The sequence below is a fragment of the Alligator mississippiensis genome, chromosome 10 (genome assembly GCF_030867095.1).
Source record: "Alligator mississippiensis isolate rAllMis1 chromosome 10, rAllMis1, whole genome shotgun sequence".
Taxonomy (NCBI): domain Eukaryota; kingdom Metazoa; phylum Chordata; order Crocodylia; family Alligatoridae; genus Alligator; species Alligator mississippiensis.
Window position 1 is genome coordinate 10,512,072 of NC_081833.1, and position 24,987 is coordinate 10,537,058.

Genomic DNA, 24,987 nt, shown 5'->3' on the forward strand with positions numbered 1-24,987 from the left:
TCAAAATAAACTGTGGGGTCCTCCAGCTTAGCTAATCTTTTACTTACCATTAATATCTTGTTTATAACTAACTCGCAGTTCAGATTTCTTTAAAATATGCGTATCATAATTAGAGAAATATTGTATTTACTTGGATATATGCCAGTTTTTTTTCTCCAATCAGCATGGTGGGGGGGAGCCCCTGATCTTATGTTTGCTCACAAGGAAACCTCATCAAATCATCAAATACGGTGTCTATTGATAAAATGCTGCCAAAAGCAGCATGTGCTCAGTAGTGGAATCCAGCTATGAAGTCAATTAAATGCAGCCGGCACTGAGCAGGACTGTAACATACATGTCCCATATTGGGCAAACATGCTGATGGGACTCTTTTTTGGTTTTGTGTGTGTGGCCCTTTTATTTAAAAAAAAAAAAATTTAAAAAAAGCAGCAAGTGTTCTCTCCACAGGGAACTGGCATTGGGCCTAGAGGTACCTAGTTAGGGATCTTCTGGAAGGGCTAGACATTTTTAAATCTGCAGCTCCCGATGCCCTCCACCCAAGGGTATTGAGGGAGCTGGCAGGGGTCATCGAGGAGCCCTTGGCCCAGCTGTATGAGCATTCGTGGTCATCTGGCCAGGTGCCAGGGGATTGGAAAGTGGCTAATGTCCCAATTTTCAAGAAAGGGAGGAAGGAGGACCCAAGTAACTATAGGCCTGTAAGCCTTACCTCGGTGCTCGGGAAGATCTTGGAAAGAATCATCAAGGAGCACATCTGTGGGGGGCAGCAGGGGAGATCATGCTCAGGGGCAATCAGCATGGGTTCATCAAAGGCAGGTCCTGCCTGGCCAACCTGACTGCCTTTTATGACCAAGTACCGAAATATCAGGCAGCACCGGAAAAGCCAGAGCAGGCCTTGACACCCTCCCCTTGGTGCCAGAAATGCTTGATCCTAGCCCAAAGGCTGAGATGCTGGTGAGAACCGGCTGCAAGGACTGGTTAGTATAGCCCACCTGCATAAGATATGTGGTAATGCCCATTGTGTGTGGTCTCTCTCAGTGCTGACTCTTTTGGGGTCATGATGAGCCACTACACTGAACATATTTTAACTTTGTTTTCATTCCCAAAGGTGGACTGTGCCTTTCCCCTTTCCAGTAATTCCTGTTTCTTAGCCAGCCTTAAATGTCTGGCAAGCATCACTAACATAATTAGAGAATTAAATATTTTGTTTACTTAGATACATGCCAATTTTTTTCTCCAATCAGCATGGTGGGGGGGAGCCCCTGGTCTTATGGCCCCTGGCCCAAACAGTTCACCCAGAATCCCTCTGTTCCCCCCTCTCTCAGCCTTTCGCATATGATTATTGTGTTCCCACCTTCCGCTTGGTGGAGTGAGACCAGGTTGTCCTGCACCTCACCTGCATATACATTTTTGGAGGATCCCAGGCCAGGACTGGTCACAAATACCTGGTTCCAGTCATGAGTGGGGGGCTAATTAGCACGTGGATACTTTGTGGGGATATCTGGAGTACATACATACTAAATAATACTGAGCTATGGAAACACTGTGGCTTGAAATGCTTTTGGCTCTTCTGGGGCCTAGCCCAATGAAGTATATGGTAAATCCTGAGCCTTTTGACTTCAAACTAATATCATGCATAGTTTGGGGGCTCTGCATAGGATAACTGCCATGGATTTGGGAGTATCTGAAGCTCCAGGCTGAAAAATCTGGGAGGGAGGATACTTCCTGGTGACAGTACCACAAGGACGTGAATAACCTCTCTGCTCGGTGCATGAAATTCAGAACTCATTTGACTGATTTGGCCTGAGACACTAAATTTAAAAAAATGTAGTTTTTACTACATATAAGGAAGTAAAAAAAGTGCTGCTTAAAGTGTGTTTATGTAGTACCTGTGCTAAAACTTGCAGCGGTTTCCAAAAGGGATAAAAATGCATCAATTCTGAATTAACTAAGTCTGGTTACTATGTGCAAATTAACTACAGGCATGTTTATTTCAAGGTCAGTGTTTTCAAATTTGCTTCTCACTTCCATGCGCTCAGGGAAAGTAGGGTCTGAAAGTAAGAAGAGGGGGAAGGGCGGGGGAGGGGACAGGGGGGACACGACATGACGGACACAGAGGGCAAAGCAGCTACCTGACCTCCCAGATTTGTTTTCCCTGCTGTACAAGTGAGAGGGGCACAAATTCAAAGCAAACTTCCGATAATTAGATTCTTTGCTTGGAAAATTATAACACATTTATAAACTTTCCATATATAGAATCTAGTTATTGGGGAGGGACAGTTACCTTATGTGGGGCCATCTTATATTCAAGTAAATTCAGTAGTGTTCCTCATCTCTGAAATGGGAGACCATTTACTGAGTTTGCATTACTAATTTCATTTTTCCACATTCTTCTGAACGTACTGCAAGTACAATAATTGAAGCTAAATATTCAAGGTACAGTTAAATACATTTAATGATGTGTGCTTTGCTGCTATGGTTGTGTCCACTTATTAATTAAATTCAATTCTGATTCTCTGCCTCACTTGTATGCTTTAGTGGAATTCTGCTCCAGAGGTTTTTGTGTTTTTTAGGTATTTATTTTTTCATTATGATTTCAGTTTGGGAAATGTAATTTTGTCTTACGTTGCAGATAGGTATCATGGAGTTGGTAGCAAGGTTTGAAAAGAAAGCTGGTAAAATTAAAATTCCTCTGTTTTACAATGTCTATTATTTTCCACTCTACCCTCCCCTATAGCTGGAGATGCAAAGTATCTGAGTTAGAGCTTATGGTTCAAAGAATACATTTGAGCTTGAAAATTTTGTACCTGCCTATTGTTTCATCTAAGGCTGCTACAAAGCTCCTTCAGTTTGCACTGTATTTATAATTGGTTTCACTGTTTTTACCTAGTAATTAAGGAAGGAATAGACCCTTGCAACTGGAAATGGAGCAGCAGAAAAACCATTAAAATTTCACTAAAAGATGGGATGTTGTTTAAATGAGTACTGAAAGACGTTTTTTAAGGAATATTTTGTCCAGGACCCTATGAAATTCAGAGTTGAGGTCTTTTCTTTTAATTAAAAAAAAATAAATTCACGGAAAACATGAAGTAGAGCAGTTGTTTTCAGTAGGGAAGAAACAGCTTAATAGCAGACTATGAAACGTGTCAGGATACTAAGAACCATATAATAAAAAGAAAAGTAGAATGTTATATGGCTGACGAAATGACTTGTCTCCAAGTAGACTAAAATATCACCAGTGAATAATGTTGTTCATAACGTTTCTCATGTTAAACCTATTTGGCGGGTCTGTACAGTGCAGGGTTTGGCAACATACAACCTGTGGAGCCATTTTATCTAGTGTGCAGAGTTGGGGAGCATTGACAGTGGGGGGCTTTGCTTGTTGCAGGCAGAAATGGTGATGGTGACTTGGTTGGAAACACCAGCCTACCTCAGATTCAAGCTGGGGTGCTGTGCCATGTAGCTTGTAACTCTTGCCAAGCACTGTCACTGTGGGTTGTGTCCATCTTTGTATTTCCCAGTTGGGATTTGAACAGAACTGTTCGTCCAGGGCAAGGTCACTAATGCCCCTCCTCCCCGCCCCGGATGAAAACAGGCATTGCCTTTGCTGCATAAAAATCCCCAACATTTGTGGTTGTGACAAGTACTGTGATTTTGTGCTGCTATTTTGCAGCTGGCATCTTTTTGGCAGGAGAACGTGAGCAACGTGGAGCTGCCCATGCTCTACAGCTTCCTGGGCAGCATTCCTGGGACTTGTGTGCCCCGGGAAGTCCCATTTTCAGGGAATGTAGGATCAGGGCCCTGAAGCCCCAGGATCCTGGGTTTCCCTATTGTGGGATTCCCTGGGCATGTCAACACTCCGATGGAGTGCTAGGGCTGATTAGCAGTCTTAGCCATGGGACCGCATTGGAGCTGACTTTTCCACTTGAGATTCCCTGAGGCACATCTTTACAAGCAGGGAGCATATCGGCAGGACAATAGGCAACGTGTTTCACCCAGTCAAGTGGATTAGTTGTGCCATGGTCAGTTGCTTCACTTCAGAATGTCTGTTTGGTATGTGTGTCTTACTCTACTCTCTTGCTCTCTCTGCCTTTTTAAGGGTGAATTATACTATGAGCTTCAGGTAAGGCAGCCTGCCAGCAGACATTTTGTGTGTGTGTGTGTGTGTGTGTGTGTGTGTGTGTGTGTGTGTGTGTGTATAGATATATATAGATAGATAGATATTATCAGGTTGGTATTTTGGAGGGAGCCTGTACACAAAGGAGAGCGAGTCTCTTGAAAAATCAGAGGAGATAAGAACATGTTTGAGGCTTAGTAGTCTCTGCCTCTCTTGGAAAAATTCTGTGCAGCTTAGAAAGGTGACCATCAAGCTAAAAGCCAAAGTGTATATCATCCAGTCAGCTGGAGAAAAGAAACCTTAATTTGCATTCACTTTTGTATTGGAAACATCATGGTTGAGTGAGGACCAAGACTGCTGGATGAATTAATACACCAGGAAGTATAATACAGTTCCCAAGGCCAGGTAGACCTAATCTGGCAACCTAACGTGGGTGCAGCTCCTAATCCTTTGGCCAGAAATATTGTAATGCTCTCAAAAATGTTTTAGAAGAGTACTTGTAGAGCATCTTTACTTTGAAGCACTGTCTGCACTTAAAGAAACTGTCAATGTTTTCACACGTTTACAAGTTGCTTTACAACCTTGTCAAAAATTGAGAAGCACAGAGGAAAATGCTATCGTGTAGAAAGAGTTGAGTCAATTTATATTAATTTTGTGATGCACCTGTGAAATGCAGGTGCCTTTTGTCTTTTGATTGGCTTAATTCCTAATAGGGGTCTTTTCAGAGAGAAGCTAGGTAGAAGGTTACCAAGCATAGGCAGGGAAAAATGTTTCATTATATTAATAAAAAGGAGAATGTTGAATAGTGCACCAAAATGGTCTTTTATATATATGACAGGATCATTAATAGTTAATTATGGAAGAGGAACATATTGGCACAGAAGAATCAGTTTCTCCCGTATTCTCAACAAGCAGACAACCACAGTTGGAGTGGGGCTAGATGCACAACTTCAGGTTGACCAGTGGAGCTGGTATACGGTCCTTGATTCAAAATGTTTTACCATGTACCAAAACAATGTGATTGACAACTTCCCCATGTTGCAGTCATAACCATAGTTCCCTTCTCTCTTCGTTATAGACAGTTGTCTTCTTCTACTCTCCATGGTAAAGTAGTATTGTCTAGTACTTGCTTCACATAAGGTCTATTTCAGCTGAGGAAAGGGAAGAGAAGGCCAAAAAATGAAGCCATCTGTTGTCTCTGCCATTCTTTCCAGTGCTTTAATCAGAGATTTCATACAAGAGTCTTCAAGGAAAAGTGACATACCACATATAGGTGATTCTACATACCAAGAATTATGAGAGAGCTAACAGAGTTCTTATACACTAGTCTCACAATCTGTTTCAACAAGTAAGGCTATATTATCGGAGCAGGTCCTCCACTCGTGCTCTAGCTATAGCATTTGGAAGGGCTTTCTGCTGAACTAAGTAAATACCTAGGTGATTAGTGTATCTATGTTTAAATGGAGAGCGTGCTCTAGAGACAAAGCAATTAATTTAGGGCTAAAGCAGCTATGCAGCCTTGAACCTTGTGATGGTAAAAAAGTGCTTCAACACTGCTCCAGTGCTCTGCTCTCTGAACTGACACCAAGAAATATAAAGTTCAGTTCTGCATCTCTGTCCTAATGCTCAAATGCCTCTTATGATTTGCCCAAACTGTCATGAAAATTGGCTTTCCCTCCTGTGATGATTGTATGCCACTGAAACCGTAGACCCAGCAGCTAGATGGGAGAGTTTATGAATGTTGAGGGGTGCATGGGAGAGTATAACTTTCCCAGGAATTGGACCTTAAGGCTTTTGAAATCACTCTTGCAAGAACTAGGAACCATCATGGATTTTTTTTTCTAACTTGCCTACAGAATTTTCTAATTTGCCTTTTCCTGCTCTGCTTTTCCTTATATATTTTATAAGTACACAGTGCCCATCTTTGCACAACAGCTCAATTTGTTTTTGTTCTTAAATACGCTGAAGGTGCTTAGCTGTTATAGTGATAGGAATTGGAGAAATATGTGATTACATTTCTAGACAAGCAACAGTTTTCTAGAATTGAAGGCAGTAATTCTGAACTTGCACTTATTCCAGTCTCAGCCTTCAGTCCAACATGTATATTGAAGAGTGTATCTGTAGACATAGATATGAACTGTGGAGGGCACTTAGAAGTTTTCTAACATAGAAGAGAGAAACTGGTAGTTGTCTGGGCAGAAGAATATTTTTATATGAGCCATGATAGACACACCAGTGTACATCTGAGGGAAGTCTACGTGCTGAGTAAACATGTTCACCATTGTGTAAAGGGAATGGGATCTTACTGGTATTGTCGAGCAGTAGTTCTTTAGATGTGCATCAGAAGAAGGTTGTGAAAGAAAGGTTGCTTGTAAGGACAGAAAAGCAAAGAAAAGACAAAATTAGCTGATTGGAAATTTAACTTCTATGTCTGTGTATACTGTATACCCTGCAGAAGAATAGGGAAGCATCTGATCCAAGCTTGTTGGCCAAGAAAATATAGAGGCTTCCAAGTTATCAAACCGCTTGGTGCCAGAAATAGGTTATGCTGGATAAGAAATTTCTTAGTACAAAGCAGTTTAACTTTTTTGTCCATACAACAAATCATGGTGCTTCAGAAAGTCTGATTTCTGATAAAGTGCCCGTTTTGGTCATTGAGTAGACATTCCTTTGAGCAATGGGAATCCAGATGCCAACAAACTAACAATGGCAACTGTGTTGAAATTCTTACATGTGGATTCAGTGTGGGAACTTTAAAGAGTTCTGCCACAGATTGCAGGCTTGCTATTTCAGCTTTCTTCTCTGGACTCCCAAGTTAACCAGTTATCTCTCCATAAATACAGTAAAAACCTTTTCAGAGAAATATGTCCTCTTTTCCAGGACTCCCCAGTAATATTTATATTTCTTACCTTCTACCTTACTGAGGGGAATGTAGAATCATAACAATATGGGTAAATGATTTGATAGATGCCGCTTCTTGTGGTGCACACTAGTTTATCTTTGCAGGCAAATTGGGCTAATTTTATGTAAAGCTTTATTGAGCTTGTTCAGAACTGATTATTTTTGGGAATGCTTACCTCCACTTCAATATGATAGCAATTGATTTAAGGAATTTTATGTAGAAATCTCAGTCTCATTTGATAGGAAAGCTGCATCTACTTAAAACCATGTATTTGGCTTGCACTAAGCTGCTGTTTTAAAAAAAATTAAAATAACTGTAGAATTCTTAATTAAATTTTTTCCTTTTTTTTTTTTTTAAATGTCCTGAATACTGAAATGTGATGACGTTTTTGGCAAAAACAGAATCTAAGTCCCTGTGCCTTTGCCCCAAACTTTCTTCCATCAAGCTAGAACTGTTCTAACATTTTATATAACTCTACAAGGTGCTGCTTCCCTACTGCATCAAATCTTTTCGTTGCATTTTGAGAGTTTTCAGCACTGCTGAGGAGAAACGGATGTTCTTAAGGCAGATTGTAAGAACAGAGTCCCTGTAGTGAGCTTGTTACGTAATTTTATCTTCTAAAAAGTGCTTTTGTTGAAATAGAGGTAGGAAAAAAGATTTTCTACTAACCCTTAGATGATGCTTAAAAAAGGGCAGGCAGTTGTAGCAGCAGATGAATAGACTGATGTCTTCTAATTTTCTGCGTTTGTTGTGCTAGCAAATATTCAACAGGACACAGTTAAGATCTCCAGTACAGTAATATGCAACTATGGATTGTATATATTTTGTATTCATAAATCATACATAGCAACACTTAGTTATTGGTATTTGACTATTTCCTAATTTAAACTTCTAATACAGGGGTGGACAAAATATGGCCCGCAGGCAAGATGCGGCCCGCCCGCAAGGCCGTTCTATCCAGCCCGCGGGGCTCCTAAAAATTCAGAAAATTAATATTTCTCTGCTTTGGGTTCCTGTAAAAAATTATAAGAATCAAGGGCAACAGGACCCAGGGGAAGCCTGGCAGGCTTCCATAACAGCAAGGTCCGCCGGGAGCCGCAGCAGGGGCTTCTGGCCTGGGACCACGTGGCTCCCCTGTGCCAGAACTGCCGGTAAAGGGGAAGGGGGGGGGAAGGGCAGGCAAGGAGCCTGGGGAAAAGCTGGGGGGGAGGGGAGGAAGCGGCCCCTTGCCCTGCGCTGCAGCCGCTCACAGCCCACGTGGGGCTGCCTTTGCCTGCTCCAGATAGCCCTGCGGCTGTCCGGAGCAGCCCCAGGTGGGCTGCGAGCGGCTGCAGCACAGGGCAAGGGGCCGCTTTCCCCCACCTGCGCTCAGCACCACCTTGTAACCTGGCCCCACTGCCAGCCTGGGCCCCGCGCGGCCCTGGGCTCGCCCATCAGGTCTGCACGTGGCTACAGCAGCTGCGGCCCCCCTGTTTGCCACACTGGGCAGTGTTTGCAACCGCTGCCTGTGAGCTGCCCAGCACACGCTCTGGGAGGGCTGTATCTGCTCAGGACAGCCCCGTGTGGGCTGTGAGCGGCTGCAGCAGGGAGCACTGGCCATGGGGTGGGCAAGGGGCCACTTTTCCCCGCGCTCAGCACCAGCTTCTTCCCTGCCGGCGAGCAGGGGGTCAGGACTGCAGTGCCCCCTGCCTGTACCGCAGGGGTGGAGAGCAGGTACGGGAGCACAGGGCCCACACCGGTGTCCCGGGGCCAGTGCCGACGGAGCCCAGAGCAGGGTAGCAGGAGTGCAGGGTCCCAGCCAGCAGGGGCTCTATGGAGCCGCGCCAGCTCCCCCCTCTCCCTGCTGGTGCAGGCCAGGCCAGCTCCACAGACCTCTGCTTGCCTGTGCCCCGCTTTGGGCCCCACCAGTGCTGGCCCTGGGACGTTGGTCCCAAGATGGTGACCAGGGGGTGGGGCACCTGTCCTGGGACGAGGCTACCCATGCAGCCCTTGTCAGGCTCCCAAAACTGGGTAAGCGGCTCTCTGCCCGAAATTGCCCTGTTCTAATGTGAACTTAAGTAGTAACCTTATAGAAAGTAGATTTCATCTTCTCTTTTCAAAAGGTACCTGTATTAATAATAGAGCCAAATAATTATAACTAAAAACTAACTTCAGTTTTTTCAATATAAAAGTGAACCTTGGTGTAATGGTCCACACGCTTGGGATGAAATATATTTAAATATATAATTTTTAAAAATGTTATTAATAAATATTCATGCAGGCAAATATGCAGTAAATTCACCTTCAGCAAATTAAAATTCCAGTTACTGTCGGAATAGATAAAATTTATAAAAGGATATATATTTTTTTAAATCCTTGTTAAGTAGGTTTGTTAAGCGTGCCAATATGTCAAATCTGGTAACAACTTGGTAAAACAACAGTCTGTCAAACCTGGTAACAAATTTATCAGTATAACCAACTTTTAACTTGATGGGGGGAGAACGTGAGGTTTGAGTTAGCGGTAAATCAGTGTATGTGGCAGAAGTGAATTCCTTGCAGAGTGCTTGTGCCTGCTTCTATTGTACTGTTTCCATTAACTTTAGAGGGATGTGCTTGTATGTACAGGGGACAGAGAGTCTTTTTTGTGTGCGGACAAAATTAGGCGCTGCTCCTACAGTGCTTTGCATGCTGGCAGACACAGATGTCCATGCAGAAACCCTACTGAAGCTCGCTACTTGTGAGCTTGTGTGCTACTTGGACTACTTGTGTGTATGCAGGGATTATATGAAATGATTGCATGAGACTGCAGGAGACTGATATGACCCTGTCATCCCTCTAAGTGTTAATGTTGTTGACAATATGATGCGCTAAAGGATCCTGTAAGCCCCTGGGGGTCACACCAGTGGGGGCTGTTCACTGCATTGGCTGTACCAGCTGAGGCACAGGCCATTAGGCTGCGTGATGTGCAGATGTTCCTCTCCATGCCCCCTGTTGTACTGCACACCCATGTGGGTACACCTCCCCTTCCCAGTGCAGCACTGTGCACCCATGCCCTACCCCTGGCAACATGCAGGTACAATCTCTCCCGCCCCTTCCCCATGCCCCACATAGTTCTAGACTCATCCTTAGCCCCCTGTGTAGCACACCATACTGTCCAGCCCCCTGAGGCAGTCAGGAGGAGGAGGTGGCAGAGAACCCAGAACAGTGGGGGCAGCAGTGTCTGGGCAGGAGCCCACTTAAACTCTTGCGGGCTGCAACTTAATCCCTGTAGGCCACCAGTTGGACAGCCTGTTCTAGAGCATTTGGCAGGAAAATCTCTACCTACTGGTCCATGAAACTTGTCCCTTAATTTTGGAAAAGCTCTTTGTTTTAAACAAACAAGGCTTTTCATGATACAAGATGCAGCTAAAGCAGAGATGAGCAAAATGGCAGATCTGGCTGGCAGCTGGACTCCATTTCCCAGAAGTTCCTGACCATTTCGCTGCAGCCAGTTTCCACATAGATCCCAGCAGGCCCATGACGGCACGGGGCCAGGCTTTCCATGGAGCCCCGGCAGCACTGGCAGGATGCACTGCTGGGCGGGGAGCTGCTCCAGAGTCGGGGCTGGGATCTTGTGGTGGTGACAACATGATCCAGAGCTGGGGGAGAGCTGTGATCTGCCTGCATGCCTTTTCCTGGGGCCATGGAAACAAGCTGCAGCAACACAGGCAGGGACTGCTGGGAGATGGAGTCCACCGTGGACCTGATCCGGGCTGTGGTCCGGACTTTGCCTGCTCCTGATCTAAGGTGGTTTGTGATCTAAGACCTTTTTGTTAGCAGTGGAAGAAAAGTTACTGAGTTCCTAAGATACTGGACCTTGAGATCATTGTACCAATTTCATGCAAATCAGACCTTGGGCGAAGTGTCAAACATAAGGCAATTCTACTGGGTGGAAGGAAGTAAGATTGTAATTACAATGACTTGGGTCCAGCACCTTTAGGCACACTTCGTGTAGGTAGTACAAAAACTTGTCATAGCCTCGTAGTTAGCGTTCTGATTTCTTGAATTGTACATGGTGGTTCATATTCCTTATTTATGCTTATATATTTGTTCTGTATTGCAGCTTTGTGGTTCTGTACTAGAGTATTTCACTTTGTTTACTTTAGAAACTACTCAGACAGAACACGTGGAAGAAAATGAAGAACCTTTCATTGCTCCACTGGGACTGAATGTACCTTCTGATGTGGAACTGGTATGTATGTGTAACTTCATTGTAATTTTAGGCTGTTCTTGGGACTTTCGCTACATGGTGTTTTGTTAATCTGAATTTAAAGTCTAACCAGCTGTTCTAAAATAGTGGCTTAATTTCAAATGATGCAATCAAGAATTCAGAATTAGACTGGTTATCTCTAACTTACTGGATTCAGAATGGTGCAATTTTTATTGTAGCCTAATTTCAACAGCTCTTGAAAATATTTTGGGGAAAAAATGTAGTTATTCCTGACGTACTCTGCTTTTTTAGAAGTAAATAGCAATCCGCACACAAGGCTAAGTATCTGTAAAATAGTACTTAGTAAGTTAGTTTTAAAAAAAGTATAAAGAACTTCCTTGTCCTAATGTTTTATTACCTATTATATGTGGAGCACAAAGAAGAAATCTTGATCAGAAGTGTACTGCAGTTGAACCGCTCAAAGAAAAGGGAAAACAATTAAAATGGTGGTTATAACACAAACAAGTGACCCTTGCATAGAGTCATACTGGAGATTACTTCTGGGAAGGAGAGAATTACAACTGATAATTTGTTAGAGATGCGTAATATTATTTTTGGAAACTTTCAAACTCTAGAAACTCTTTTCAAGGACTTCATATTCTGTATTATCATTAGCTTTTGAGCTTGAAAACAATTAGCTTATCTTCTTGGCAGTTGAATCAACTGCTTTCCAGAAATATCATTTCACTGACACAAGGTAATGTTGATGCCTGAATACATTGGTATTTGTCTGAAATTTCGAATGTTATTTAAGTAGTATGATTCATCATTATAAATATACCTGTTTTATGGAATGTTGTGCAAAAGTTAATCTGAGTTCTTAATTGGAAAAGGTTATTAGAACTCTGGGAATACAATACGTGTTAGTTCGTTAGCTCCAGAAAATAGACTATTGTTGTACGATAGCTTATTTTTTCCATTAGATATTCACTGAAGGATTCCAACCTGTTTAATATCCAGTGGCATGTAATAGAGCTAATTGTATTACAGATCTTAAACCCTTATTTTTTTGTTTGAGTTGTTCTTAATGTTTTATTGATTTCATGGGCCTAATCCTGAAAGTTCCTATGAGATCTTTGAGTTGTAAAGCATGTGCAAACTGAAATTTATGTGCACTGAACATTCATTTCTACAGTACAGTTGCCATCATCTTTAGGTGATTATGTAGTCTCCATTAGTAATGTTGATGTTTGAGACATGAGAGAGAATGGGCACAGTAATGTAGTGTTTGAATGGCAATTACAGAAGTCAGTTGGTAGTGGAAAACAGTTAAAATCCAAGGCAGCAGTAACTCTGTTTTGTTTTCTATTAATAGAAAAATGACATTGTTTTTAAATTTGGTTTCAGAGTGCAACGTGGGACTGAAATGTAAAACTACTGTAGTAGTCATGTAACTGTTGACCTACTGTACACATGTAAGAACAAAAATGCAAATGAGCATATTTGACCTTGCATTCATACCATTTGGAATTTTGGGGGGGGGATAAGCTTGTATATCAGTGTATGATCTTGGAATTTACACCAATCACGTAGAGTAAATGCTTTCAGTTATGATATGAATTGTATTTTCAACTTGACTGACGTCTATGTTGGGGATCCTATCATGCTGGGTTTTATTTTCCTGATTACATGATTGTTTTTTCTCCTACTAATGTGAAAAAACCATTCTGATCACAGTTCAGCCTCTTCAGTCTCTCCATTTCTCTCCCTCCCTCTCATCTCTGGTTGACTGGAGTTGACCTGCTAGAGGAGGCATACAAATAGCTGGTGGTGGTGGTGGATCTCCAGGGATTACATAAGAGTTGAGATCGGGTCTCAAATTGCTGACATGACCCAAGAAACATTGACTCTCCCAAAAGCAGGTTTTCTGGTTTCCCAAGCTAGATCACATTTTAAAAAAGGAATTGTAGTTGTAACAGGCTGTTCCTTGCAGTTAATTTAAAAAGCAGCTAGGCTGGAACATTTTGCCAGAATAGCAGAAAAAGGGGTTAGATGGCATTTAGATAAATCAGATACTTTAAAATACGCAGGCCCAGTGGACCCTAGAGAAAGTAAGGACCTGGTCAAAAGCTGTTGGGGGGGGGGGGGGGTTGTTGTTGTTGTTGGTTTTTTTTTTTCCTAAGAACTTGGGGAGGATGATGCAGGGATCCTGGTTTTCTGTGATAAAAAATCACAAATTCTCTGATAAAAATCCCAAAACCTGTGGTTAAAACTAAATGCACCCCCAGCCCTGCTGGTGTCCCTCACTCATCCCCCCGCAACCTCCCAGTCCTGCTTCTTCCCCATGCCCCATAACCCCTGCCCCCAGCCCTGCCAGAGGGGACCCCAGCTGCTAGGGCTATGGGGCCAGGGACCCATGTCCACAGCTCCCTGCCCCCAGCGGAAGGCAGTGGCTGCTGCAGCAGGAGCACAAGCCGGCTCCCCCCCTGCTGCCTGCCTGCTGTGGGCTCAGGTAGGGCCAGCTCCTGGCTGCAGCGTAGACTCCCAGGGGACAGGGGAGACCCACGCCCCTGAGATCTGTGGCGGGTGGGGGCAGGGCGTGTGTGCGCTGCGGGATTGTGCTCCCCACCCTGCTGCCCTCCGGAGTGCAGCGTGTGCAACCCAGCATGGCAGCACACGGGGACGTGCACAAAATCTACCTGCTACTGCAAGCTCCGTGCTGCCCTGGCCACACTTCTCTTGCAGGCAGGGGCAGCAGCACGGGGCACAACCCTGCACGGCCTCTGTGCACACAGAGGAAGTGTGGCCAGGGCAGCTTTCCTGCACAGCCCCACTGTGCCCTGCTGTGCCAGTCGCACACACTGTGATCCGGAGGGCCTGGGGGAGGGCGGGGAGCACAACATTTGCAACCAAGGGTTTGCAGCTGGCCAGGAACTGTAGGAGGGGGGTGGCGGGGAGGGAGGTTTGCAGCCTCCCAGCTCCCAGCTGGCTGCAAACCCCGCTTCTTCCGGCCAGAGAGTGCACAAGGAAGCAGGGAGGCTGCAGACCCCCTGCCTCCCAGTCAGAGTGCTCAGCCAGCTGCAAACCTTCCTGCTCCCTCAGCCCCCAACCAGCTTGGGCACTCCAGCCGGGAACGGGGGAGGCTTGCAGCCCAACGAGTACTCTGGCCGGGCGAGAGCTGCAGCCTCCCCTCTCCCTCACCCCCAGCCAGCTTGGGTACTGCCCAGCTGGGCACTCCAGCTGGGAAGGGGAATTTGCAGCCAGCCAGGAGCGGGGAGGCTGCAAACCCCTCCCAGCCGGAGTGCCCAGCCGGCTGCAAACCTCCCTGCTCCCTCAGACCCCAGCCAACTTCCCCCATAGCCCTGCCATGCCCCGCAACCCCCAAGCCCCACTTACCTCCAAGAAGAGTGAGCTTGAAGCATCCTCTGGTAAGTATGAGCATTGGGCCCCACCCTTCCCCCTCTCCCTTCCCCTTCCCGGCAGGATTGGGGGGTTTCCCCGCCCCTTTTGCAAACAGCTCTGGCAGGCTGGAACTCAGCCAGCCTGCCAGAGCTCTTTGCAAAAGGGGGAAATCCATGGGTTTCTCTGCTAAAAAAGAAAATCCACATTTTCTCTGATACAAATGGGAAATCCGTGGGTTTTTTTCTGTTTTTCCACGGGAAATGGAAAACCTGGGTCACTCAGGATGAGAGGGGTCCCAGGGAAGTGGACAAATACCTCTCCCTTTTGAAAAGAGGAAAAGAGGGCCAAGGGACTTTCTAAACTAGTCGGTCTAACCTTGTACTCTGGAAAGGACCTGGAACAAATTATTTAATAATCTGCCTGAGCATATAAAGAGCTAGCATGAATGTATCAAAAACAAATCATGCCAAACCAATCTCACGTCTTCTGATAGTAGTGGAAAGGGGGGAGCTGTTGATAAGATCCAGTCTAAGGCACATACAATGTATTTGTTGAGAGCAGCAGAAAATATACCCTGCCTAGGTTTCTGACCTGCCCCATGTGATGTTCCCATAAAGGGGTATGGGGTCTGGATGAAAGCACTCTAAAGTGACAGCACAGTTAGTTGAAAGCTTCCACCCACCCTCCCTCTTCTCCCCCAGTTACCCATGGCTTGCTGTCGAACTGGGAAGATACATAGAGGGGGGTCAAGCAGGGGTCTGTTCTGGGTCTACTATTACTCGGTATGAATATTTTCAGCAATGTCTCAGATGTTCAGTAGAGACTGCACTTAAAAATGTTGTGAATGACGTCAGGCAAGAAAGGGTTGCAAAGGGACACTTAGGAGGACAGGATTGGAATTTTGATAAATTGGGGGAGATTGGTCTGAAATCAACAGGATGATGATCCGTGCTGCAGTGATGCAGGGTGCTGCACCATAAGAGAGAACCTGAACGGACAAGTGCAAAAAGAGGAAAAGCTGGCTAAAGAGCAAGCTACTGCCAAGGGTGTAGTGGGCCACAGATTGTGTGAGCCAGCAGTGCACTAAGAGGACAAATAGCGTTCTGGGATGTTGTTAATTAGAGTGTTGTGTGTAGGACCCAGAGGGGGCCTTACCACAGTGACTTGTTCTTTTTGACCTGAATGAGACTTCTGCTGAGGTACGTGCCAAATCTGGGCACCTCATTTAAGAAATATTTTGACAACTTGGCTAAAGTCCAGATGACAGCAACAAGTATAACAGGTTTTAAAGAACAGGACCTATGAGAGAGAGAAACTAAATTCCTTAAATCTTTCCAGAACAGAGAAGACTGGGCAGAAACCTAAGATTTCAAATATGTAAAAGATTACTACAAAAGGTGTAAATGTTAATTGTTCACCAGGTTAACAGAGGGGAGTGTTAGAGGCAAACCTCTTAATTTGCAATATGGGACTGAGTTTATATACTGAGAAAAAACCTTCGAACTGTAGGGTTGGGTAAGCATAACAACTATAAGGAACCGGTTTTAGCCCTTACCCATCTTTACCTTTTGAAGGCTTTTTCTTAGTCTCTTATTGCAGCTCTTTTCCTTGCCCGTTCCTGGGGTGGTTGGGTTTTTTTGAGGGGAGGGGTTTGTTTTTGTGGGAGTTTTTTAAAGGGAAGAGACTGAATTGTTGCATTGTGACACTTGCTATGCACAAAGTGTTGTCAAGATACAGAGTAAAGAACTTGTGTTATTCCAGAGGAGCATCTTTGCTATCTTTTATTTAAAACTTAATTTCTAAGGTATAAACACTTTGCTTGTTTTACTTGTTACAGTTGGGAACGGAAAAACTTAGACAAAAGGGATTATTTTTCAGGTTGGTGAAGTTCCTGAAAAAAGGCTTGATCCATTAAAAAAAAAAAATTACAACAATTACAAAAATGAAAGCTCTGCTTGGAACAGTCGGCTGTTTAAAAGGATTCTGTCTGTTCCATCCATACTTTGGTGTCTGTAAAACATATGTGACTGTAGACTACAGCACTAATGTGACAGTTAGTTCTTATTTGGTCCAGGGATAATTGAAATGTAGAAATTTATCCTACATAATTAAGATAAAACAGCTAAGCAGAATAAAGACTCATGTTGTGTGGTGTATGAAACGTTTCTGCTTTTAAATTACATTCTTGTTCTCCAGATTGGTTGGTTTTGAGATGGCGCGCTTGATCCCTAGAAATGCAGTAGTGGCGTGCAACTGAGTTCTTGAAGGACGTTAAAAGCATTTAGACATTTTTGACTCTGAGAGTGTGTGGCAGCATTGAAGAATTGTGGTTCAGAGATCAGTGCTTTGATGTAATTCTTCAGAAGAAGCATCTTGTGCTACTAGGAAAACTGTGTCAGTCAAGGAGCAGTATTTTTATAGGTGGATAGTATTGTCAAATGCTGTGAACAGGAGTAATGGTTATGGTATTAAGAGAGACTAATAGGAAAGAGTTAGATTCCCAAGCTGCAGCTGTCAGGTAACATGTTACCTGCAGGGCTTTCTGACATTGTTCACAGCCTCAGATATGTGCTTTCCACACATGCTTCTCCAGTTTGACACAGAAGACCAAATGTGATAATTGTTTGATTCTTGTTTTACTTGCTCAGGATTGTTGCCAGTAGGCTGGCATAGGTTTGGGACTACTAGCTTACAAGAAGCAAGCATGATCAATTCTTGGTGACCTTTCAGTTTCAGCAGAAATAAGTTTCCTTTTGTTTAATTCTTGCTTTGGCTCTTATCTGCTATTTACAGGTGGACTTTTAAAAACTATTTATTAGCGTATATAAGTGTTTTTATTCTTTTTTCTACAGCCACCGACAGCAAAAATGCATGCAATCATTGAACGAACTGCAAACTTCGTTTGCAAGCAGGGAGCGCAGTTTGAGATTATGCTGAAAGCCAAGCAGGCACGCAATTCTCAGTTTGACTTTTTGCGATTTGATCACTACCTCAACCCCTATTACAAATTCATACAGAAAGCAATGAAAGAGGGGCGATATGCTGCTGCTTCTGATAAGAAAGCGGATGAGAAAAAAAGTGAGTACAGGGAGCAGGGCATGCATGTGTACATTTCTTGAGGCCAATGCTGAGATCGTGTTCACTGTATTGGTACACAGGGAGTAATGGCATACTTGTGTATATATGCTGAAGTGATCTACAATGTTATATCTGTATGTGGAAGTTGAAAATCCACATTAATCCTCCATTTGCAAATAATGCTAAGAATATAAATCTCCGACTGTCAGAGATATCTAAAAATAATCAACTGTGCAAAAATCTCTCACCTCGCTTCAGTTGAGAGGGCTGTCTCTTTCTTTGGTGCGTTGGCATATTGGCATAGTAATGTTCTGTCATCCTACACATAGGTTTGATAAGGTGCTTCGAAATAAGATAACTTTGCTTAGAAAATCTGATGGCAAACATGTTCTTATTCAAATCCAAGAGTTGGTGTGGTCTTGGAGCTTTTTATATTAATGCCAACATATTTCTTATTAGGTCAAATTAGAAAAGCTCTGTGCACCTAAGTGTTAATTTTATTTGATGCTCAACCATGACTTTTTGTGTCCTGTGTCATCTCTTAAAACAGTAAATAGTCTTCAGGCTTAAGTTTGTCCTGTAGTGTCATTAATAATTATTGTAATTACCTCCAAAATTGTTGCTATAGCTTTTCTATTTAATCCTTTTTAAAGGTCTTATTATCTGTGCCAGGGTCTTGACCTACAGTATTGAAGCTCTTTGTAAAGACTTTAGCCACGCATGAAAGTATAAATAGTAAAAATCTTCTACTGGAACTTGAAGTCTTCTGTGCATTGCGCTTGTCGAAATATGTGTTGCTTAAAACCAGAATAGTTTGAGGCACCTGTGAAAAAATAATGAAACTGATTTTAAAACGGTCAGGACACTTTCATTTTGTCACATTAATTCTTATATAATCATTTTGTCTAAATTTAATTAGACTTTTCATTTTGTTCCGTAACTTCAATTTAAAACAGAATGAGATGTGAACATCAGACTTAATGTTTTTATTCAGATGTTAGAAATTCAATTGGCTAGTCCTTAATTGACTACATTTCTGAGCGCCAGGGTCTTTAACAGCATTCAAGCCTGACTTTATCCCCCCTCTCCCTTTTTTCCACCCTGCCTCCTCTCAAAAAAATCTAAACAAACATCTGTTGCTTTTATATAGATTCAAAAGCTAAGTCTGAGGAAGATGACGACGACGATGATGATGATGATGATGAGGATGGAAATTATCTGCATCCGAGTCTTTTTGCCTCTAAAAAATGCAGTAGACTTGAAGAGCTTATGAAGGTATTTGATCTTGTTAAATCAACTGTTCTAGCTTATAATGCTTCTGATTTCAATTTGTGATGGGTAAAGGATGTAATCATCATACTGTTGTATTTAAATTGCTTTTGTTGAAGCAGCCTGAAAAAAAGCTTTTGTATGTTGAAATGTTAGAGCATATAATTCCTTTGCGTCTGGTTTTCTGATAATGCTTAATTTTCCTTGACACAACTGTTAAGTGTCTAGAGTGGTGATCTTGAACAGGTTTGTTCATTCACAGCCTGGCTTGTCCTTGCATTTCTCTTTGTAAGTAAGTAGTTGTTCAAATTGACATCACTAATGATAAAGCTCTTAAATCAGGAACACAGAATCAAGCAGTTCAAAGCTGGGTTGTGAAGGAGAAGCTTTATAATAGCAATTCCTAATCTAGCACTGCAGTTGATCTGAAAAAATTACTGGCAAAAAAAAAAAAAAGTGAGTTGAGGTGCGGGGAATATTTTTTAGGTCAGTTTGCCCCATTAAGAAAAGAGCTTTAAATGTGTTACCTGTTTGGTTTGAAGGGTGGACTCAAAAGTGTGTAGTCTGATTGCATGCTAGGTAACTTTGTATTTGCAAAATAACATGATTTTATTGTTGAGGTGATTTCATATGGTCAAAGGATATTTTTTCACAGTAATTATTTATAGAGGATTAACAGTTCTCAAGAGGCCCTCTTTATTCCCTTCACACATCAAAGTGCAGTATTTTTAATTTATCTTTTAATAAACTGATTCCTATGATCTAGTAGCAGGGTAGTTAAATAACATTTTGACAGAATTAAGTCTTATCCACACATTTAACAACCTTAGTTTTACAAGCCTTCTTAAGCATTTTTATTTGTCTCATGTTATCGGTTAGGTATCTTGGTCAGGGCAGTGGCATTAAGAAGCTGAAAAGAAAATAATAGAATTCCATATATTTGAGATGGATGAAGAGGCATTGCAGAAATTCCAGCTAGCTAATACTTAGATTTGTGATTAAAGAGTACAAGACCTGTGCTCTATAGCTGATGCTAGCTGTGGTAGGGTGGTGCTAGTAAGACATACAGAATTCCTCATCTCATTAACTTATTTAAAACGTGTAAATATGCTACTTTATCATTCTTACTGTTCACTGTGGACCTACTTTTTCCATAAATGTAAAAGACTTTTCAGCAGGTTGATAACCAGTCCTGTGAGAGCTAGTCTTTTAATGGATTGAAGGTTTTATTACCATCTAGCAGGGCTGCGCAAAGCTTTGGTTCCTGATTTGATTCAGCGGAGATTCGGCCCGCTTCAGTGGCTGAATCTCCAAATCCTAATCAAATCAGGAGACCCTTTAATCTCTCCAAATCAAACTGGTACCCTCTGAATTGATTCAGAGAGGTTTGGAAAGATTCGATGATTTGGACATAGACACAGCTTTAAATGTTTTTTCTACATACCTCTAGGTAGCTGGGGTTCATGAATGCTGTGATGTTGGGGCGCATGGAGTGTCCCACAGAAGTGCGGGGGCCTCCCCAGCATGCTCGGCAACTGGCCCAGAAGTGGACCAGAAGCACTTCCAGGTCTGCCAGGGAGCATGCTGGGGGAGCCGCCCCCCTTCCCCCCAACTTGGTGACTGGTGCCTCCTGGATCTGGGGGGCACCCAGGGTCCCCCCCGTGGCTGATCATTGGGGGGGTGGAATTCACTCACCGGCCGACCCAGAAGTAGGCTGAAAGTACTTCCAGTCTACTTCTGGGTTCACTGCCAAGCATGCTCCCCCCTCCCCCCACCGGCACTCCTGTGGGATGCTCCATCTGCTCCAGCATTGCAGTGCTCACGAGGCGCACCTGGTACCTCGAGGTATGTAGAAAAAACATTTAAAGCTGCGTCTATGGCCAAATAGCTGATTCTTCGAATCAGCATCCAATTTTCAGATTTGGATTCGGCCAAATCAAATCAGGGACAGTGATCCGAATCAACTAATCGAATCACTGTCCCCAGTTCAGGCCAAATCCGAATTGAATACGGACTGTTTTGCACACCCCTACTCGAAGCATATTGGGTATGCTTGTCTTCCATACAGTGTGTCAATTTGGTATTTCTAAAGCACAATGATGCTATCTTTACAAAGCATTCCAAAGCTCATGTTGGAAAGGGAAAAAAGTAAATTGCTGTTCCTCTTTCATAAATTGAGGGTATAAATAAATTTGCATTTAAAGTAGTAAATCAAAGGTTAAATGGCTATTAATAATCTCCACAGCCTTTGAAGGTAGTGGATCCTGATCATCCACTGGCAGCACTTGTTCGCAAAGCACAGTCTGACAATAATTCATCCACACCCCAGTCAACAGATGGGGCAGCAATACAGTCATCACAAGTGGAATATCCTACGGATTGTAAGTACTTTGTGATAAAAGGATCATAGCAGTTGAGTATTTATTTCCAGAAGATGATCTTTCCATTATTGATAACCTTATTTTAAAGTTCCGTGGCTTTTTGTATTGTAATTTGTCAAATTATTTTTCTGGTAAACTTGTTACTTTGGGGGGGTTCTTTTATTTTAAGAAAAAAATGGCATGTTTTTATGTCCTGCAATGCTAGCAGTTGCACAGCAAAAGCAAATGCCTGATCAAACCCCCAAGGCTTCCTTACAGCTTATAGTTGCTGGTGATCATCAGTGAGAAATATTCCTGAAATATTTATACTAAAACAAAGACTGATGTTTAGTAAGAACTAACAAAACTTTCATTAATGAGTTCAGCGTGAAATATATGCTAACAAAATATTGTGCGTTTCATCTATAGGATGATTGCTTGCATGTTACACGTTTGAGCACTCACATAATTTATCCAAGAAACACTGTTTCCTAGCCTCTGCTTTACTGTGCCTGATTTAATCACCTTTGTGTTGCTGTTACTGCCCTTCATTCTCCGTTTGGTTGACAAACCCATTTGAAACTGCAGCTTTCCAGCTTGCTTTCTGGGCAAGAAGGAACACCGGACGTTGCTCCAGTGATAGTCTCAAAGCCTTGTCCAATTCAAATCCAGTTCAGAAACTTAATTCTCCTATGCAGATTTTTAAGTTGATTATGATCTAGTTATTTTATAGACAGAATTTAATTTCATGGCAGTCATGAGAAATGTGAAAGCTGATAAAGGCCATATTTTAAGATGGAGTGATTTTTGGCATCACATTTTAGCCTATGGAATTCACTCCAGGGCTTAAGTCTTGCCAGGTTCAGAATAGTGCAAGGCACATTCACACAGGTCAGTTCCTGTAATGAAAGGGATGAAAATGGCATGTCAAGGAGGTAGCAGGGGAGTTCAAGCAAGAAGAAATGGCCTAACAGTCCATAGCACCTGGTTCTTTGTGATAAATTTTGTAACATCCCATAGCTGCTATCTAATAATAGCTATTATTATGACATTGTTATTGTAATAATGTATAACTATCAGATTGACAGACCTTTACAACACCATAACATATCCAGTCCCGTTTTAGCAATGTGATGGGGTTCCCCGCCCCCTCATTTTCTCTGTCGTGGGCTGAACTCGAGTACAAATTTACATTCAGATTTCTCATTCCTTACCTAGTAACTTAGTTTTGTAAGAATGGTAGTTTTGACAAAATTGGCTTGTATGAGAAGACAATGACAGTTTGAGTACAGACAAATCTCACTCTGTGTGTGTGTGTGTGACCTGAATGCAATTGTCCTTTTTTAATAAAAATGCGGAGGTTTTTTCCCCTGTTGAAAACGGATACTCTGAAGCATGAATCAGAATTGCCACCTTTGTCTGTGACGCACATTTTTATCCAGGACCATACAGTACATAAGCCATTGTTAGACTTCTTTATGGTTGTATACATTCCAGAGAACTGCTGTTTTACAAAACAAGATTAGACAAGTAGCCTACTGAAGGCAATCACTAAAGCTCAATAAAGAGAGGAAGTATCTTGGGTCACTCAGCAGTCCACAAAAGATACTCCATGTCTTAGCAGTTTGGGCCCCATATCCAAATTTCATTAGACATAAAAGATATATAATCATGGGTCCAGTTCAGAAAAGTATAACGAACTTGTGTGAAAAACGTGACGGCTAGTGCATGGTAATGAATTGTCACGCTTGGTATCGGAGGAATATAGAAAACCAACTGTAAGCCTACTTCTCTAATGAATATTTTTTGTACTCAGTTCACAATGAATGGTTGCATTTCTTTTAAGGAATGTTAAACCATTGGCTAAAGGGATCCATTTATGTCTCACTTTTAAAAAAACATATTGAAATGATAATTTCTATTAACTTTTTAAAAATATTCTGTATATATCTTAAACTTGTCTTATAAATTGGTGCATCGGATGCCTAATGCTTGATATTTGTAATACTAATTACCAGTTTCTGGCTAATAAGTCCTCTTCTCTGAACAGCTATGTAAGATTTTTCTGCTATGCAGAAAATCCCTAAAGACAAAATAATAGGCTAGAATGTTGGTTAAAAGCACAAAGTATGAAGCATCATAATTAGGTGGCGAAGTATAGGTCTCTAATGCATTCTCCCATGTCACACACAAATGGAAGCAATTTCAAGATGAAAAGTTCTTAAACATTTTCCTCCATTCCATAATCAATCTATATGGAAATCTTTGGTTTGAGTTTTACCAGTCTTGCACTCTGCATCTTGATGCAGTGCTTTATTTAGCAATTAAAGTTCTAGGAAAATAATTTCCAAATCTCTTAGTTAAAATAGCATCTGCATACCTGTTTACTTATGAAAAACGTCTGAAGATGCCAAATTAGAGTTCAGTAGTTAAGGAAAATGTGCATCCTTTAGTCATTAATGGAGGTACACCAATATATTGGTTGCAAATCGAATTGGCACCAATAACAGGAAAACTAACATTATTGGCAGTTGGGGTTTTTTGCCCGATAATGTCACCAATAAATGCCATGTGCACATTGCCAGGAATGCAGCCCGGCAGCCTGGAGAGCAGCCTCCTGCCGGTAAGTCTGTGTGGGGGGAGCAGATGGGAGCCCCCAAGATGAGGGAGGGAGTGGGGTGGGGCATCGGCAGCTGCCTCCCAGGTAGGGCGGTGAATGGGACCCGGGGGCCAGGAGCAGGACAGAGCTGTGGGCGGCTCATCCAGGGGTAGCTGGGGAGGGGGGCTGGGTCCTCACCCCTGCGCACACCCCCAGGCATGGGGGGGCATCTGACCTCCTGGATTTGTGCATGGGGTGAGGGCAGGCTACCCCAGCCTCTTACCAGCAGGGGATCTGGGCCAGGGCTGCACTCAGAGCAGGCAGGGCTGGCTCAGCTGTGTGGGGAGGGCAGCAGGGGGGCTTGGGGGGCTATAGCCACCCCAAAATTCACTTTAACACCCCCATAACCAGCTCTCCCAGTACCGCTGCTCCCCACCCTACGCTCCTGAGCCCGCCCAGCCTCCGCCCACCCCAAGTGGGATATGCCACCCCCGGCCCAGTTCCCCAGCCAGGAAGAGGCTGGTGCATCCCTTGGTCCTTCGCCTGCAGCAGGCAGCCCACCCTTGCCCCATTCACAAATGCTAGGGGGCACATGCCCCCATGCCTCCCTTGGGGCAGTGTGCAGCAGCAGAGAGCTGCCCCCTCCTCCCATGCCACCTAGGCAAGCTGCCTGTGGCTCCATCCCACTCCCATCCCAGGGGTCCCATTCATCACCTTGGCTTGAGAGCGCCTGCCCATGCCCCTGCCCCAGTCCCTGCCTCACCATGGGGGCTTCGATCTGCACCCCCCACACCTCTTCCCTCCCCTATGCCCCTTCCCCCCCCAGAGACTTACCAGCAGGAACACTGCTCTCTAAGCTGTCTGGCTGCATTCCAGTAAATTGCCTATTGGATCGGTATCGGCCAATATGGATGGTTAGTATCGGTTATTGATATTGGCCAAGAAAAGCTTATCAGTGCGCCCCCTAGTCATTAAACAACAGGCGTTCTCACCTTGTACTTTCCTGAATTTTTTGGCATTGTCAATTCTAATCTCACCTGTGAACCGCAAAGAAAACTCCAACTTTGTGCCAAGGTTCCCACAAACCAAGCTTCA

The 24,987-nt window shown here is 43.3% G+C and overlaps 1 protein-coding gene across 8 annotated transcripts in view; it reads left to right on the forward strand.

Moving 5' to 3' along the window:
• Window positions 1-24,987, forward strand: part of SFSWAP (splicing factor SWAP) — a 97,573-nt gene that overhangs the window by 3,338 nt on the left and 69,248 nt on the right. For all 8 annotated transcript variants that reach the window (XM_014598471.3, XM_019486657.2, XM_019486658.2 and 5 more), the window contains 4 exons: window positions 11,141-11,226; window positions 17,439-17,664; window positions 18,815-18,939; window positions 21,179-21,314. In XM_014598471.3, the coding sequence (XP_014453957.2) occupies window positions 11,141-11,226; window positions 17,439-17,664; window positions 18,815-18,939; window positions 21,179-21,314 (573 nt within the window). The remainder of the gene's footprint in view (window positions 1-11,140; window positions 11,227-17,438; window positions 17,665-18,814; window positions 18,940-21,178; window positions 21,315-24,987) is intronic.